Genomic DNA, 16511 nt, shown 5'->3' on the forward strand with positions numbered 1-16511 from the left:
CCTGGCAGGGCCACCAGACTTCCACGTTTACTAGGTCAGGTTGCCCAGGGCCCCTGTCCGACCTGGCCTTGAACACCTCCAGGGACAGGGTATCCGCAACCTCCCTGGGCAGCCTGTTCCAGGACCTCACCACTCTCCTAGTAAAGAACTTCCCCCTAACATCCAACCTAAATCTTCCCTCTTTCAACTTAAAACCATTTCCCCTTGTCCTGCTATTATCAGCCCTTTCGAAGAGTTTACTCCCCTCCTGGGTGTAGGTTCCCATCAGGTACTGAAAAGCTGCAATGAGATCACCCCGCAGCCTTCTTTTCTCCAGGCTGAACAAGCCCAGCTCCCTCAGCCTGTCTTCACAGGGGAGGTGCTGCAGCCACCTGTTCATCTTCGTGGCCCTTCTCTGGACCCTTTCCAACAGCTCTCTGTCTTTCTTGTACTGAGGACTCCATACCTGGACATATTACTTCACATGGGGCCTCACAAAAGCAGAGCAGAAAGGGGACAAACCTCCCTGTCCCTGCTGGCTACCTGTCTCCTGATGGAGCCCAGGGTACCATTTGCTTTCTGAGCTGCAAGAGCACACTGCTGGCTCATGTTAAGTTTCTCATCCATCAGGACCCCCAGGTCCTTCTCTGCAGTGCTGAAGGGTCACACTGGAAGCAATGTCCCCTGTTTGAGTAGGAGAGGCACAGGGAAACAGTGCACAAGTAGGTGAGAGCATGCAGCTTGTTATCAGATACAGTCACAGTATTTTCACCTAAAATCTTGACTAGTAGTTGGTATCCTGTCTCTTAAATGGTTGTATATTTGTGACAATGATATGTTGTCACAAGTCTGTGCATTTCTACTTCCTTGGAAAGTTGCAAAAAAACAGAAGATGATTAAGGAACAGGTTCCAGTGCTGTGGAATTGAACAGAAATAGACCAGTTGAGATGCAGATTTACTCATTTCCAAAAGATTTCCTCTGACTGAACTAGCGTAGAACAATTTTTTCCTTTGCAGGAGAAAACAGCCTGATTTGGGATGCTCCCGAGTCTGACTCCCTTTTGTCTTTTTGTTCAAAGAAAAACAGCAGAACAACCTGAACTGTGAACAAGTGGTCCAAAAAGAGGCTTTATCAATGAAGGCATCACTTTTCTATGGGGTGTCAGTTTAAATATGGGTTCTTTGTGCAGAAGCTGGTAACTACATTTCATTTGCTTTGATAAGTATCAGAAGTCTTAAGTAAGCAGAACTAATACGTATTTTCACCTTTTTTTTTGGAGAAAGTGCTGTCTAAGAAACATTGGAATGGCTATTTTGAAAGAAAAGGCACCATACAGTTAGCTTACTTGTAAGACATACTATAAATTATCACTACTTCAAAAATAGAACTAAATGAGTACCACATTAATTAGTCAGGATAGTGGTTTCTCATTATAAAGAACTGGGAATATTTTTCTCTTACTCTAGAAGATGAAAACCAGCTGGAGGGATGCCTTTCCTCCCCATTTTTACACGCTGTAAGATTTTGTAGTGGTGTGTTTCACAACCATCCTGTTTCCATGTTTGTGTACAGATGCTTTATCCTGTCTGGAAGCGTTTTATTACTTGTGGCACAGACAGTCTGTAATTCATTTAGCAGGTAAGGGGGGTATTTGGTGTTAGTGAAGCAATACAAAACCTAACAGTAGTTTTGTGTCATTGCCGCATTAGTAGCTCCCCCTGCTGCTGACATAGCAGTACTAGGATATTTTAAGACAGTCTGTTTTATTCCCAGTTAAGATGCTAGTTTATTTTTCAGAAGCTCACAGGTTTTAATTATTTCCCTGAAACACTGTGATATGTTGAGGAGATTTCTACTCATTATGTAGGAGTCAAAAGTTGGGATGATAAATGAGAAGGCAAGTCACAGGGATACTTTGATTTCACTGCAACCGAGGCTTAAATAGACGTTGAAGATCGTGTGTCAGTTCTACTTAGTCAACACAGCCATTCTCTAAGCCATTTATATGCTGATGCTGTATGGATACATAAAGTCATGGAATAATTTAGTTGGTAGAGATTTCCAGTTATGATCTAGTCCAAGTTCCAATTTAAATGAGAACCAAAATGACCTTAACAGTATCTCTGAAGAAGGGGATTTTTCAGGCTCTGAGCATCTCCTTTTGAATGTTTGACTACTCTTGCAGTGATTTTGTTATTATTTTTTTTCCCCCATTCTTTCAATTTGTTTCTCTGCCTCTTGGCTTATCACTGTGCTTCTCTGGGAGGAGTCTGGCTCTATCTGCTCCCCCTGTAGATAGCTGAAGATATTAAGAAGATTCTTCAGCTCTTTCTCCCAGCCTCTCTCTTTTTTTCCAGACAGAACAAATCCAGTTCCTCTAGCTTCTCCTGACATGGCATGTGCTTCAGCCCCCTTATCAGCTCTGTGGTCCTCTGCTGGATTCCTTTGGTATGGCAGCTTTTCTTGCCTGGTTTTGAGCTCCCCACTACACAGCACTCCAGGTACTGTGTATCTTACAAGCTCTGAAGAAAGAGAAGGAATGCTGTATTCAACCATGTTCTTGCTAATACAGCCCAGAATGTGCTTGGCCGACTTTGCCACAGGAATACATTCCTGACTTGCATTTAACTTGTCTGCCAGGATCCTCAGTTCCTTCTCTGCAAAACTGTTTTCTACCCACTCAGTGTCCAGCCTCTTAGATTTCTGTGGGGTAATTCCAGCATTGCTGCAAAGGGTTATTCCATAAATACAGGACTTTGCATTTGTCTTTAAAAATTGATTCCTGTCTGCCCTATTCCCATCCCTCTGACTGCTCCTCCCGGTTTGCTGTGATCTGCAAACTTATTGAAGATGCACTCTGGATTAGCATCTGTGTTGTAAATAGAGACACTGAACAGTATTGACACCCCTCCCCCCGAGTGCGGATCAGCAAAGGCCAGCATTAGCTTCTTGCTTTCACCTGGACTTTGCACTGCTGACTTTGTACTGCTGATTCAGCCCTTTGAGCCCAGCAATCCAGTCAGCTTTTAATTTATCTTGCACATGAATACAGACATGGATAACTGAGGAGTTAGATGGTAAGAAAACTGAGGAAAAACCATGTTAAAGGCCTTGTTGAAGACAACATCACTGCTTCCCCCTTCCTTTGAGGTTGGTCTGGTGTAATCTGTCCTTGCCAGATCTATGCTGGCTCTCTATTTTGCTTTTTAGCCTTTAATGTATTTGGAACTGGATTCCAGGAAGACTTATTCTATAGGTTTTGCAGTGACTGTGGTAAGGTCAGCAGGCCGTGGCGTCCATGCTCCCTGTGCTTGCTGAAGATGGCTGTACCATTCACTTTTCTCCCCATTATCAAGAAACTTCTCACCATGATGCTTCAACATGATATAGTATCTTGGTCATCCTTGCCAGTATCCTCATTACCCTTGAGTGCACGCTGTCTGGTTTAACTGCTTCTTAACTTATTTCACTGTTGCAGCCTAATACTTCCCTTGCTTTGACTCTACTGATGCACTCAGGCACTTGAGGAGCTTGAGAGCAGGCCATAACAGTAAAATAAAATGAAAACAAATAAAATAACCAAGTATTCTGGCCTTATTCGTGTCTTTTGTTACTGGATTCCCTTGCCTTAGAGATGGGAAACCCCACCTGTTTCTTGGTCATTCTTTTGCCCTTCACATTCTTGGTTAGTTTCAACTCCAGCTTCAAAATTTAAATGCCACGTTTCCTGATCAGCAGAATGTTTCTAATGTTAAGTGCTTGCACTTCTAAGTGGTTTTAAAGTGGTTAGGCCAATTACTGAGGAGAATACATTGCAAAAAGAAATGCGTATTTTTTCCAGTTATGTCATTTTTGCAATTTCTGCTGTCTGAAATCGGAGGAGATCTGTGTATATAACTCTAAGAGTGCTACTTGCCAAATCTTTCTGCATAATTGTTTTTAATATACTAAAGCTTTTAAAAAAGTTTGGGGGCACTGAAGGGAACGAGGTTCAACAAAGGAAGTTCTGGAGCAAGAGCCTTTGCTGTATAGCAGTGTGCTGTACCTGATTTGTAGACTGTTGGGAAAACTCCTGTTCTTTGCAAGAGTGAGTGATTAGGGTAAAAGTCTGGGCGGTGGACTGTGAAGATAGTTGCACTGTGCTAAGATGTTGTGTCAGTCTTTGAGTTACTTGTTGAGTTATAGTAGTTGTTCTTTGAATTATTTGCAGACTCTTATTGTGCTCAAGGTTGCTGCTCCCTTAAGAGGTTGGTGTGGACAGAGGCAGGCTGTTGTCATCCTGACCTGTCCTTGTCTATATTGACATGCTTTAGCTGGCACTACTCCTGCCTCTTAGGAAAATGCAAGAGCAGAGCTCTGCTCTGTGAGTGGAGGGGCAGTGGGAGTGATCAGGAGAATACTGGGAGGGGATACAAGCAAGCAGAAACCTTGTTTTGGCAAGACAGTAGGGGAGTAAAAAAGGGCATGTGCTGGAACTTTGGCTATTACGCTTTCCCTGCCCGAATTATTGCCCATTGAAGGGAAAGTTCTTCTAGAAGATCAGATCACCTGGACAGAAGCATTTGCAGGGGAGAGACAGATCTTGGTAGTAGTATACAAGGCAGCCACCTCAGGTTGCATGGGAAGGGTGGTTAGGCATTGAGCTGACTGTTCATGGAGCTGGAAGTCACCATCCCTGGAAGCATTTAAGAGATGTGTGGATGTTACACTTAGGGACATGTTGCAGTGTTAGGTGGATGGCTGTGCTTTTTATGATCTTGAAATTCTTTTCCAGCCTTAATAGTTGTATGATTCTGATCCTTCAATTGATAAAGGGAATAAAGCAGTTTTGATGGTGGCGGAGTTGTCTGTTTTTATAAATGTGGAAATGAAGAATAGTGATGAACCCCATACATGGTGAAATTGTGTAGTTGCAGCTCTGGCAGATGTGATTAGGTTGGATCCATGTGGTGTGAGCATGGTCTTCATGTTGGCCTTGTCACCTGGGCTTTCAGACACATCCACATCCTGGCTTCCACACACAGTCCTTATGGATTAGCCGGTCATAATTGGTTTGCCAAAGATATATCTTACAAGTCCTCACCTCTTTTAGATGTTGCAACAGGAGCAGGCTTTTATGGAGAGGTGGGATTCTTAGAAAGGAGCTTGATATGATCCCATACATGCAGAGTATAATGAGGCAGAGGGGAAAAAATGTTTTCTGTAGCTGAGCAAGGGCAAATATTAGGGGAATATGGTTTAAAAAAATAATAATAATAAAAAAGGAAACAAAAACAGAAACAAAAATCTCGACAAAAACCCTGATGTTTCTTGAAGCAGTGGCTAGAAGGCTATAGAGTACTTTGTAGGTATTGTAATCGTGAATGTGGTATATGGCAAAAGACTGCAGAAATCAGCTTTAATGGGTTTTTTAGAAAAAAAAAAAATAGCAGCATTTTTGATCAAATTATTATAGCTGTAATGTAGATTTGGAATTGCTGTGTATTGGAATACTGTTCTGAAATGTGAAAGTGGGTTTGCTTAGAAATGGAGATGTGAAAGAGGAAAGTGAAATACAGATATGGAGCCTTTGATTTGGCATATGATACAGTTAGTAACTGAGTGTCTTTCACTCCTACTGGATGTGTTTAAGAGCCATTTGGATGTGGTGCTCAGGGATATGATTTAGCAGAGGGTTGTTAGTTAAGGTACTATGGTTAGGCTGATGATCTTCGAGGTCTTTTCCAACCGGGGTAATTCTATGATTCTGTGATGGTATTTTTTTATTTTTTTTGCTTCTGTGAACAAACTCCAGCAAACGATTAACACACCCACCAGAAAACCTACAGTGTGAATATGTTCAAGTAAAGCAGTCAGAATGTACTGCTGTTATATTACTTCTGTTCTCTTCGGTACCTAAAGTGAGGATGTACAAAATTTAACTGTCACTTAAGGCATTTGTGTTTTGGCACTGGTAAATGGTTAAACTTGCCAAAGTCCATACAGTTATATTTTTAGACTGGGAGAGCACTTTTTGGACTTGGGAATTACTGTGACACTACAATATAGTCACAGCTTTTATTTCTTTAAGTTAGGTAGATTGAAAAGAAACAATACAAAAAAAGAACAACAGCCAGAAAACCTGCCACGTGGCACTCAAACCATTCCCATAAACCCGAGAGGTTTGTGGATAAGTGTTTCACATTTGACATACGAGAAGCATTTACCTTCTGTTGATTTTATATGCTTTATGTGGCTGGAAGCAGGGGACTTTGAGTGTTAGTTTCTCTCTGTGTTTACAAATGTTTTTAGGTCCTTATTTTTTAAAATTACTTTCTTCCAGTAGTCAAAGAAGCCCATCACCAGGTCCAAATCATACCTCTAGCACTAGTGCATCAAATTCAACACCTGCACCACCGAATCCATCTGTACGACCCACTTGTTCGTTAACACCCACGCTAGCAGCGCACTTCAATGAAAACCTTATAAAGCATGTTCAAGGCTGGCCTGCAGACCATGCGGAAAAGCAGGTGAGTACACCTGTGCTGTTTCTTGAGAGGATGCTCAGTGGGTAGCGTAAAAACTCTGTTTTGTTGGCCACGTTGCTTTTTCTGGAAATTAGAAGATCTTTAAGGGAAACATGCTGTTCCTTAGCTAGAAAAAGGGAAAAGGTGGGAGGTTAGGCCAGATCTCCAGGTCTGATGCTTGATGGCTATTTTCTAGCTGAGTATTTTCAGTCTTGCTTCATGTCCTGGTGCTTTTGAAATCCTCTCTGATAAAACAATGGTCATCATCGTAAATATTTTCTCTTACTGACAAAGTTCGTTTGAAATTTGCGAACAACATAAATTTCAACAGATCTTTTATTAAGATTTTTATGTGAAAAACATGAAGAATTAGGTGACAATGTTAAACTGTTGAAGAGCGATCCGTAGTTTGAGTCACTGCATTGTTAGCTCTTCACAGTGAAAGAACTGTACCTTCTTTGTTGAATCCAGTTTTCAAGTTGTTGTAAAGAGTGGATATAAGGCTTTTTTCTTTTTTTCCCCCCCCTTTCCATAGACTGAAATCCATAGAATTTGTCATTCTTATAAGTACGTGGTGGCAATATAGGGAAAGCGGATGCATGTCAGGTACTTAAAATGTATTATTCAAAGAAACCATAGGGGTTATTGTGTCCAGTTGAAGTCCTTTCTGTCAAATGCAACCCAATATGGCAGTCTAGGTCAGATACCAATCTTACTTAGCCCATCTTTGGTCTTCTGAAGTACAACTGCACACTGCCTCAAGTCTACACTGGAAGCTTTTGGCAAGTAACTTGCAGGATTACTCTTAGAAGTGCCATTTCTGTTGATTCTGTTTTGAGTTTTTAGTTTGTTGGCTTTTTTTTCCCCCCCTATTGATTCTTGAATACGATTTTAAGATATTGGCAACCTGTATTGAGTAAAACCGTGATTGCCATGGAACGTGGAAATGATGAGTACAGTCATTTCTTGCTGTGTCTTTGTCCTGATGCTCAGAGAATTTAAGTTGACAGGGCTATTTTCACCATGTACTGAATTGCATATATCTCTCAACATAGAAAATGTAGATTCATACAGGTTTTTTAGGTCATTTTTTCCCCTCCAATATCAGTAGTAAATGAAAGCAAAACAGCTAATGCTGTGGAGTCATGTACCCTGTGCTGGATTCACTTAACATTGTGCTGAGTGTTTACATACTGTATTTACATCACGTGAAAGTGTTAGTAGACCATTTTGTAATAGTCACGCCTGAGTAAGCTGGAGTCATGTACCCAGTTCAGTGACAAGAAATGGTAAGAATGTAAGAAATGTGCCAACTGTGGAGAAAGGCCATTCTTTTGAATTTGCAAATCTGCTCATCTCTGCTTGAGTAGTGGAAATATTGAAGTGAAGGAGTTCGTCTACAAGAGAACACCTGAAAAAGGTTGAGGTTTGTTTTCTGCATGAAGTTGCTGAAAAGAAGAAAGCATTTAGCTGTTTTTGTCAGCGGAGCTTGGAAGAGAAATTAAAGTTGGTCACGAGCCCTGTTGTGTGCTAGCTGCAAGATGGTCGAAGAAACATTTGTTTGGGTTAAGGAAATCTAAATCACCCCTTTCCAGCAGCAGCCTGGGTTATGTAATATATTAACATCCAACATTGTTCTTTTCTGATTCTAAGTAAACGTTTGGAGAGGACCTAGAACATTTGTAATATACTTCAGATTTGATTTACAGTAAGTTCAGAATTCGCAGCACTGTAGAAGTCACAGTGCTTGCTGTTCTGAGACGCGCTCACCCAGCAACCTTCTGGCTACAGCCCGTTGTTTCCAGTGTTTGACTCAAAATTCTGACTTTTCTGTTTCACTGTTGTAGGCATCAAGATTACGTGAGGAAGCCCATAACATGGGAAGTGTTCATATGTCAGAAATTTGTACTGAATTAAAGAATTTAAGGTCTTTAGTTCGAGTATGTGAAATTCAAGCAACTTTGCGTGAGCAAAGGTAAGCATACTTGTTTTCAGAATGGTAATTTGGTGATTTTCAAGGTGGTATTAGAATTGCCATGTTGTTTCATCTGAGCAATATTGACTGATGGCTTTGTAAGTATGCTGATGCTTAGCAAAACTTGAAAGCTGTCTTTGCTGTATGTGGCCAGCCTGTTATCTACACAGATACCTCTTGACAGTGAATAGGGCCAGATAAGCTTACACGGATGGAAAAGAAATATGTTTCCAGATAGACTAGTTCAGAATTTATATATGGTATCCTTCAATACATGATGCAGAGGTCATAGGCGCACATCTACATTGTTTATATTGGTCTTAAATGTTACAATTTGCATGAGGCACCGGGTCTAAAGCTGCAACAGGTTTGAAGAATTCTTATTGATACAAACTAAGGTAAAATAAGTATTTGTTGGTTAGGTAAGAGATACTTGAGAAAGTCTCAGGAGTTATTCAGGGAAAACAGATTTCTGCTTCTTAAGTCACTCAGGCTTAAGGCATTAACAGTGTGGCTGTTATTGTTTCTAAAATGTTTATTCTTTCATAGCTTCATAACAGAAGTTACAATTCCTGTAGGATATTTAATCAGCAGCTTTGTTTCTTACAGGTGAAATGAAATGTCTTAATTTTTCTGTATCTTATAGGCGCATTTTATCTGACATAATATCAGGTGTCATTGTTCAGCTCGCTGAACGGCGCTTTGTTTCCCATATATTCCCATATATTCATATATTTGGGGGTTGGACTCGATGATCTCTAGAGGTCCCTTCCAACCCCTACAATTCTGTGATTCTGTGATTCTGTGTCTTTAAGGCAGCAGTGGATAATGGTTACTATGACTTTGAACCTGCCATAGCGCATTTCTTTGGTTTTTGCTGCTATCCCAAAGACGTGGCATAAGTAACAATTTGTGGGACAAGAGGGAAGGCTTTCACAAAGGTTGGGGATATCAGGCCAATCAATTTGAACAATGATACAATTTGCACAGAATAGATCTATTTAAATTTGTTGTAAAAGGGAAATCAAAGAAAGTATATTGTTTCAATCATAAATGCATCATTTAATCATAAATTGTTCAGCATGCAAAACGGCAGTCTTCATTAGCTGATGGATTTTATATGCCTTCACCTTTTGAGCTTGGTGTGTTTATTTTCAGCGTGTCTGTCCTGATTTATATTATTTTAACTACTTTTCAGTAGAAAATTCCCTTTTACTGAATCGTAGAGTGACCTGGGTTGAAAAGGGCCACAATGATCATCCAGTTTCAGTCCCCCTGCTATGTGCAGGGTCACCAGCCACCAGACCAGGCTGCCCTGAGCCACATCCAGCCTCTCCTTGAATGCCTTCAGGGATGGGGCATCCACAACCAGCTGAACTAAGGATGTATTTGAGAAGTGTTCAGTAAACATCTACTGAAGTGGACATGCTGTGCTATCTGTATCAAAATTGCTGTGGACTTGAAGAATATTTTTGCATATTTATGCATTATTTCAGCTTTCTCTTCAAGTTTTCTTCATGTGCTTCAACATTGGGAAGAGTTGCTATAAAATACTCATTACAAATTCTGGGAAACTGTCTGAACCGTATGTTTGTTAATTGAAATAACTGTTTATTGCCAGTTCAGTAGAAGGAAGAATTTAGCTAGAAATGTAATTGATTTCTTAGTTACATGTTGCAGCTTTTTTCCTTCAGTGTCTTTTAATGATCCAATACTTTGAGGTAGGAATTTACCCTGACTAGAAGCTGCCTTTAGGATGTTTTTACTTCTTCCTGTCACAGAGAGAAATGCTAGAAAGATGAGATGCTTAGAAGAAAACTTCTTTGTTTAAAACTTGTTCACTGATTTACATATGAAATAAATGTATGGCACTGTACATGGCTGATTCAAACTAAAACGTATCAGGCCATATTATGGAGTTAATTTTTTTAGGGAAACAAAAGCATGTTTAACTCTTCTGCTTGCACTGCTATGTAAACCTACTGGAGTATAAAACCCTCCAGCGCAGGGGGAGGAAATAAGTAGAAAGATTTGTGTCTCTTTCTAGTTGCACTGCATCTCCAAAACCAGGCAAGTTTAGTTAGAAGACAAGACTGTGAGAAGAAACCTTTAACCTCTTTTCCACCGAAGGTTCTGGGGTTGGGGTGTGAACAGAGCAGCTCCATGTTTGGTGAGAACTTGAAGAGTGTTTTGAGTTGTTGCAGTTTGGAGAACTTCATGACACAGCCGTAATATCATTCTTCAGAATGTTCACTGCGTCTTCTAGTGTGTCCTTTTTGTTGAAGTGACGTTCAGATGAACAGTAGGCTTGAATGTCACACTGCTTCAGCCATAATGAAGCTGCAAGGGACCAAGCAGTGTGGGTCTCTGTGCCTGCGCAGGGAATCTGTAGGTGATTATCGATTTGAAAATATATAAGTTTATCAATGGAGCTAAGAGGCTTGGCATTTTTCAGTGAAATTCTAGGCACGTTTCTGTGTATCTCCGTGTGGTAAAAATGTGTGCACTAATTAATTCTTTTTTCTCTTGCAGGATACTATTTTTGAGACAACAAATTAAAGAACTTGAAAAGCTAAAGAATCAGAATTCCTTCATGGTGTGAAAAGTTGTAAACAATTGCACATGGGTTTGAGTACAGGAACTATTAAACTGATGTCCAGTCTTAACACTTTTGAGCTGCATTTGAGTAGACTTTGGACCGTTGAGCTGGGCAGAAAAAAAAGATGACATGGGGAAGGGGACAGGAGGGAGTCAAATTCAGGGGGAAGATACAAGAATGATTTGTAAAACCCTTGAAATGTAGATTTATTGTAGATGTATTCTTCACGTTGTAAATATGTTTTGTAGAGTGAAGCCATGGGAAGCCATGTGTATCAGAGCTTAGACATCCAAAACTAATCGATGCTGAGGTGGCTAAATACCTAGCCTTTTACATGTAAACCTGTCTGCAAAATTAGCTTTCTTTTTTTTTTTTTTTTCTTTCTTTTTTTTTATTATTATTTTTTTTTTTAGTTAATTTATCATTCAGAAATCTTTCGTTTCCTAAAATTCAATGCAAGCGCCAGGCGATCTGTGTCTAAGGCTGCAACGATTGGGGTAATGTACAAAAATACCATGAAACAGCTGTTTCCACACTTGCACCGAATCAAGAGCAGTGCTTCTCCATTTCTGTTCTGCAGAGAAATGTTTTTCATTTTCTGTGTTCCATTTTCCCCGTGAAATCCCAAAATCTGATTTATCAGTTTGTTGTTTTATTTTTTTAATGCTTCTAATTTTCTCTTTTCTTAAGGCACTGTTGCTATGGCACTTTTTTCTATAATCTTTTCATTCCTGTGTACAGTAGCTTAAAATTGCAGTGATTGAGCATAACCCACTTGTTTGTATAAATTATTGAAACGTATTTCCATTTGCACCCTGTAAGAATGGACTTATAGTACTGCTGGGCATGTGTGCTGAAAGTACATTACTTGCTCAAAGATAAAGGAATAGCCCAATGAACATGTTAACATGGTTGTGGGAGGGGAAAGAGGAAAAAAAAGAAAAAGAAGCTAGTCAGATGTGAATTGTATCTGTTGTAATAAACATGTTAAAACAAAGAAACACTGGTTTTCATTTCCTTTGGTCAACACATGAAATTTTGGTCTGTTTGGGGACTCTTTATTAGAACTGTTCTTGTTGAACGTTTTTTGTACTTAAATAATTCCTCAAGGGAGGTTTTGTTTAAAACTTGTAAACAGGAAATTGTGTATAAAATATTTAACAGAATATAAAAATTCAACAAGAATGATTTAAGACGCCTCCTCCGACAGTTGTCATATGTTAACTCCTGGTTTACTTGTCTTGCTATTATGACATTTCATTTGGAAGGATGTTTGTGTTGTAGCTAACTGTTCAAGTCTGGTGCTGACTGCTGTTCTTAACCATCACAAAACGCTGAATTTGTGTAATTGGAGCAACCCGCCGTTTGAAAATGGCGGCGAAGCTCAGCTTTGTATATTGTTTCCTAAAGTATATTAAAAATAAAAAAGAAACTATTGCTACTACAAAATAAACGTGACTTTTTCTTTGCTTACAAACAACAGCGCAGACAGCAATGGTGCTACTAGCTCAATATTTGCAGCAGTTTGTGTCATCGTAGCTTGTTGAGTAAGAAAGGTTATGGGCGATGAAATAAAAGAGAACGACAAAGGTATTGACGTGCGATGCTGCGTGTTTTGTTCGCAGAAAATACCGTCTTTCAGCACCAGAAACATCACTTGATTTTCTTCTGCTTTGTCTTGTGTTGAATGGCCTTGGGCTGATTTTTGTTCTGTCTTTATAAGTAGACTTGAATTAGTGGAGGCTGAACGCCCTGTGCTAACAAAGCGTCGTAAGTGGAGCAAATGTAACCAACAAGAAAGAATAAGAACCTGTAGTTGTTCTTCACTTCTTAATCTGGTTTGTGCTCGAGTGTTTCATACTGTGCAAAAATGTTCAGTTTGCTCAGAAACTGGGAGTAGTCAAATCTTGATTTCCTTAGTTTACCTCATTCCTGCCTTCTCAGAAAGTGAGGGCAAAGCAGCACGAGGCTTCCTCAGACTTAGATTTGCCCGTCATCTCAGTTGTTGGGGTGCTTGTGGCCTTGGGAGCGAGTGAAGCAGCTGGAAGTACAGGAGGGTTTCACCATTGCGCCTCTTCAGCTTTGCTATATTGCAGTTCGATTGTTCTCTAAGTCAGAGTTTGCCTTAATCGTAGTAGATTCATGGTGCCTGCCTTTTTTTTTCTTGAGTTTTTGTTGCTTTTTGGTACATCACCTTGTGTAACATACCCTGTATCTACGAACCTCACAAGTTAGTTGTGTGCTGTTTCAGAACTCTGTGACTTGTAAGACCTACATATACGTTGACTTATTTTGCAAAGTAAGTTATGTTAAGCTGTGATAATTTTGCATTCCAGTTACGTGCTGCTCTTGTCAGCTGTCTGTTAATGACATGAGCATGAATAAAGTATCTTTTCTCTCTTCCATCTCCAACAGGCCTTTGGAAAGGTTGGCTTTCTTAGCTGTAGGAACTGGCTCTGCTCTGACTTTCCTGGCTGCCTGCATTGCTGCTGCCATACTCATTCAACAGGAAAAGCTCCTGGAAGATGCTCTTTCCTATGGATTTCTGCATTTCCCAACCAACACATTTTGGCTGAAGATCCCATCTGGAAGAAAGGACATAAGATCTTGTACCAGTTAGGGCTCCAGCTGGCTAAGGATCAGGCAGTGGCAAAGCACTTCTATCTGCCATAGCAACGTCACTAACTCACTCACTTGTTGTGACACCTGGGGAGAAGCTGGTGAGTTTTGTCTCCCAGGGGAGCAGCCTGATACAGGCCTGGATCTGCTGGGTCGTAGAGCAGCCAGCACTGCACAGCTCTGTGTATCTGACTTTGCACACCAGCTCCGCAGACACGGCTTGAACAACCTGACCTTTCCAGATGGTTTTTCGGTACAGCTGACAGTATTTTGTTACCTGCAGCATCACAAGTGCCAGAGAGAACGTGCCAAGGGGTTGTTCACCTGCGTGCGGCGCCTTGCTGAAATATCAGGATTGAAACTGAGTGCTCAGAACAGTCTTACTATCATGTTAAAAGAAAATCCAGTTAATTATGGGTAGTAGTCAGAATCATCCATACCAATGGATAGAATCGCGTGAAGACTTTTACATTAATTCTATTCCTCTCCTTCCTCAACTGTTCTTACAGTTGTCAGCACGTGGCCGTCTGTTGCTGTGCTGCCTTCCAGTGCTCTGAACAGCTTCCTTCTGCTGGCCCAGCCTGATCTGCTGTCAAGATCGTATGCGCTTCTTTGTCCAAGATTCGGCGAATGGGTCTTTTTTCAGCATAACTGGGACGCTGTCAGAGTTCAGCCGAGGTTCCTGTCCTTCTGCTCGATGCTTCCTCCTTAGCAGCAGAGAGCTTGTGTACTGGGAAGAGCTCTGGCAAAGTGACGGAAGCCTGTGGCAGATGGTGCTACAGAAGGTGGATGTGCTGCCGGTCATCCTGGACTGCAGGACGGTGCCAGCGGGTTGTCTTGTCCCATCGCTTCCATCCAGGCTCATGTAGCTGCTGCTCTGTGCCCAAAGAGTGAAGGCTTTTTCTTTCTTCTCCATTTTGAACTGTTGGGGATTCAGTTCCCCCAGTAAGTCGTCTTATTTAAATGGGAAAGTTATTAAATTGCTGGCAGCGTGTCTTCGTCTTCACGTCTGCTGTTACACGCATTACGTGTCTGCTGATGGAGCAAGCTGGAGGGCCTCAAGGGGCTGAGCGCTGGGCTTGTCCTTCCAGCGGTGAAGAGGAGGTCTGAATAACACTTGGGGCTGCGGCTCAGGTGTTAAGCCAGCAGTTCTTACAGCTCAGGGGAGTGTGTACAGAGAGAAGGATTCGAGATGGAGAGACTGCTGTGTGTTTTACTGAGGTTTGAAGGTTTGAGGTGTGCTTTCATCTGAAAATGTCACGGCAAATGTCACATCTGTATGTACAAATGTTTACCTGCAGCTGCAAAGGATAAATAAAAACAACCCTGACCCAGCAACCAAACTGCTGTGCTGGTACATGAATTATCAACTGAGCATGAATAAAGGTGGAATTATAAACCATGCTCTCCATAATACATTTAAAACAAAGCACCCATCCCAGAGCAAACAATGCATCCCAGTAGGTTTGGAGTGAGAACAGAGGAATGTCATAAAGGTGGCTCTAAGCCCTGAGGTGCGGAACCCCCCCCTGCCATTCGCAAGGGATCTTTCCCAATCTGCTTACAATTCTAAGAGTAATTTGTATTAGTTTATTAGCATAAGGCAGCGTTCTGGTAGCTGGTTCATGGGTTTGCTGCAGTGTGCTTTTGCAGTTTCACATGACTGATCTTCATGGCGTTGGTAAAGCATAGCTGCTCTCGGAGGGGGTCTGATAAAAAGGAAGAACCCGTGGAGAACAGGATGATAGATGTCACCCCAGAGCAGCACTCACTAAAGGACTCCGCGCTGTGTGTGCTGCCCATCAGTTACTCCCTGTTTTGCAGCCTGAAAGCAGGCGATGTAACCAAATGCAGATAGAAACGTGTTCCTCTCTTCAGGCAACCGACCCCCAGGAGTTCCTCAGACTGGCATTCAGTGTGCACCACTGTGGGTGCTGGGTGATCCGGTATGAAAACATCAGCATGTAGAGAGACTTAAACCTACTTTAAGTTTCTGAATGACTGGAAGAAAATTCAACTGGATCCACCTCACAGCATTGATCTAAAACTCGGATTGTGAATGAATTGTACTCAGCACAGGAGTGCTCAGCAGTGGCTTTATGGAGACTTCACCAGTCTCTTTGTGTTGTCCATTTTGAATGACCCAGGCAGTGATATTTAACGTGTTACTGCTCCTTTTAAATGAGACTCATTCTAATTTCCACCCCCACTTCTTCGTTTCCTTAGGTACTTTTTATGCCTTCTCTTAGTTAATCTCTGCTTGGGAATGGTGTGCCTTCTTCAGATCAGTAGCAGCCCCCACCAGCAGTGTCTGGCTGTGATGTCTCAGCGGTGCAATTTCTTTATTGCCAGTAGGTTTTTACCACACGCTGTCATGTCACAGTCTTCGTGCTTTAAGTTTTTGGCTGCTGTCTCCTGACAGCTGATACTGTTTCTCTGCTAATGAAGCCCTACTGCTTTCAGCTCCTTTAGCCAGTGCCATGTAAAATCTGAGCTCCTCCTGGTATCTTTGGTGCAATCCTTCAACCCCGCTCTGCAGTGGAAGCTCCTGCTGAAAACTCAGTATGCAGCACCTGTGTCAGTCTTAAATAAAAGTTCCTCCTCTCATTAATGTTTGCCAGCCCTTAAACCACAAACTCTTGTGTGCAGAAAATACAGTGATTGAGTTGCATGGGCTCATGGGTCACAGGCTGTCATCACAAGCACAGTTGTTGCTGTAAGTGAGCTGGCAGCACCTGGTGGGAAGGCGATGCTCTGCCTGTCGATGGTGCTCAGCCTCAGCTTTCCTCCTCACAGAGCTCATCCCAGTCTCCCCCTGCAGACCTCAACTT

At 41.5% G+C, this 16511-nt stretch overlaps 1 protein-coding gene across 3 annotated transcripts in view; it reads left to right on the forward strand.

The window, feature by feature from the left end:
* Positions 1 to 13608, forward strand: part of WAC (WW domain containing adaptor with coiled-coil) — a 56368-nt gene extending 42760 nt beyond the window's left edge. For 2 of the 3 annotated variants that reach the window (XM_072329456.1, XM_072329455.1), the window contains exons 12-14: positions 6304 to 6490; positions 8335 to 8462; positions 10995 to 13608. In XM_072329456.1, the coding sequence (XP_072185557.1) occupies positions 6304 to 6490; positions 8335 to 8462; positions 10995 to 11064 (385 nt within the window). In that variant the 3' untranslated portion in view covers positions 11065 to 13608. The remainder of the gene's footprint in view (positions 1 to 6303; positions 6491 to 8334; positions 8463 to 10994) is intronic. The other variant, XM_072329454.1, reaches the window with a different exon arrangement.
* The last annotated feature ends 2903 nt before the right edge of the window (positions 13609 to 16511 follow it).

This window comes from Excalfactoria chinensis, chromosome 2 (genome assembly GCF_039878825.1).
Source record: "Excalfactoria chinensis isolate bCotChi1 chromosome 2, bCotChi1.hap2, whole genome shotgun sequence".
In the NCBI taxonomy this organism is placed as follows: Eukaryota; Metazoa; Chordata; class Aves; order Galliformes; family Phasianidae; genus Excalfactoria; species Excalfactoria chinensis.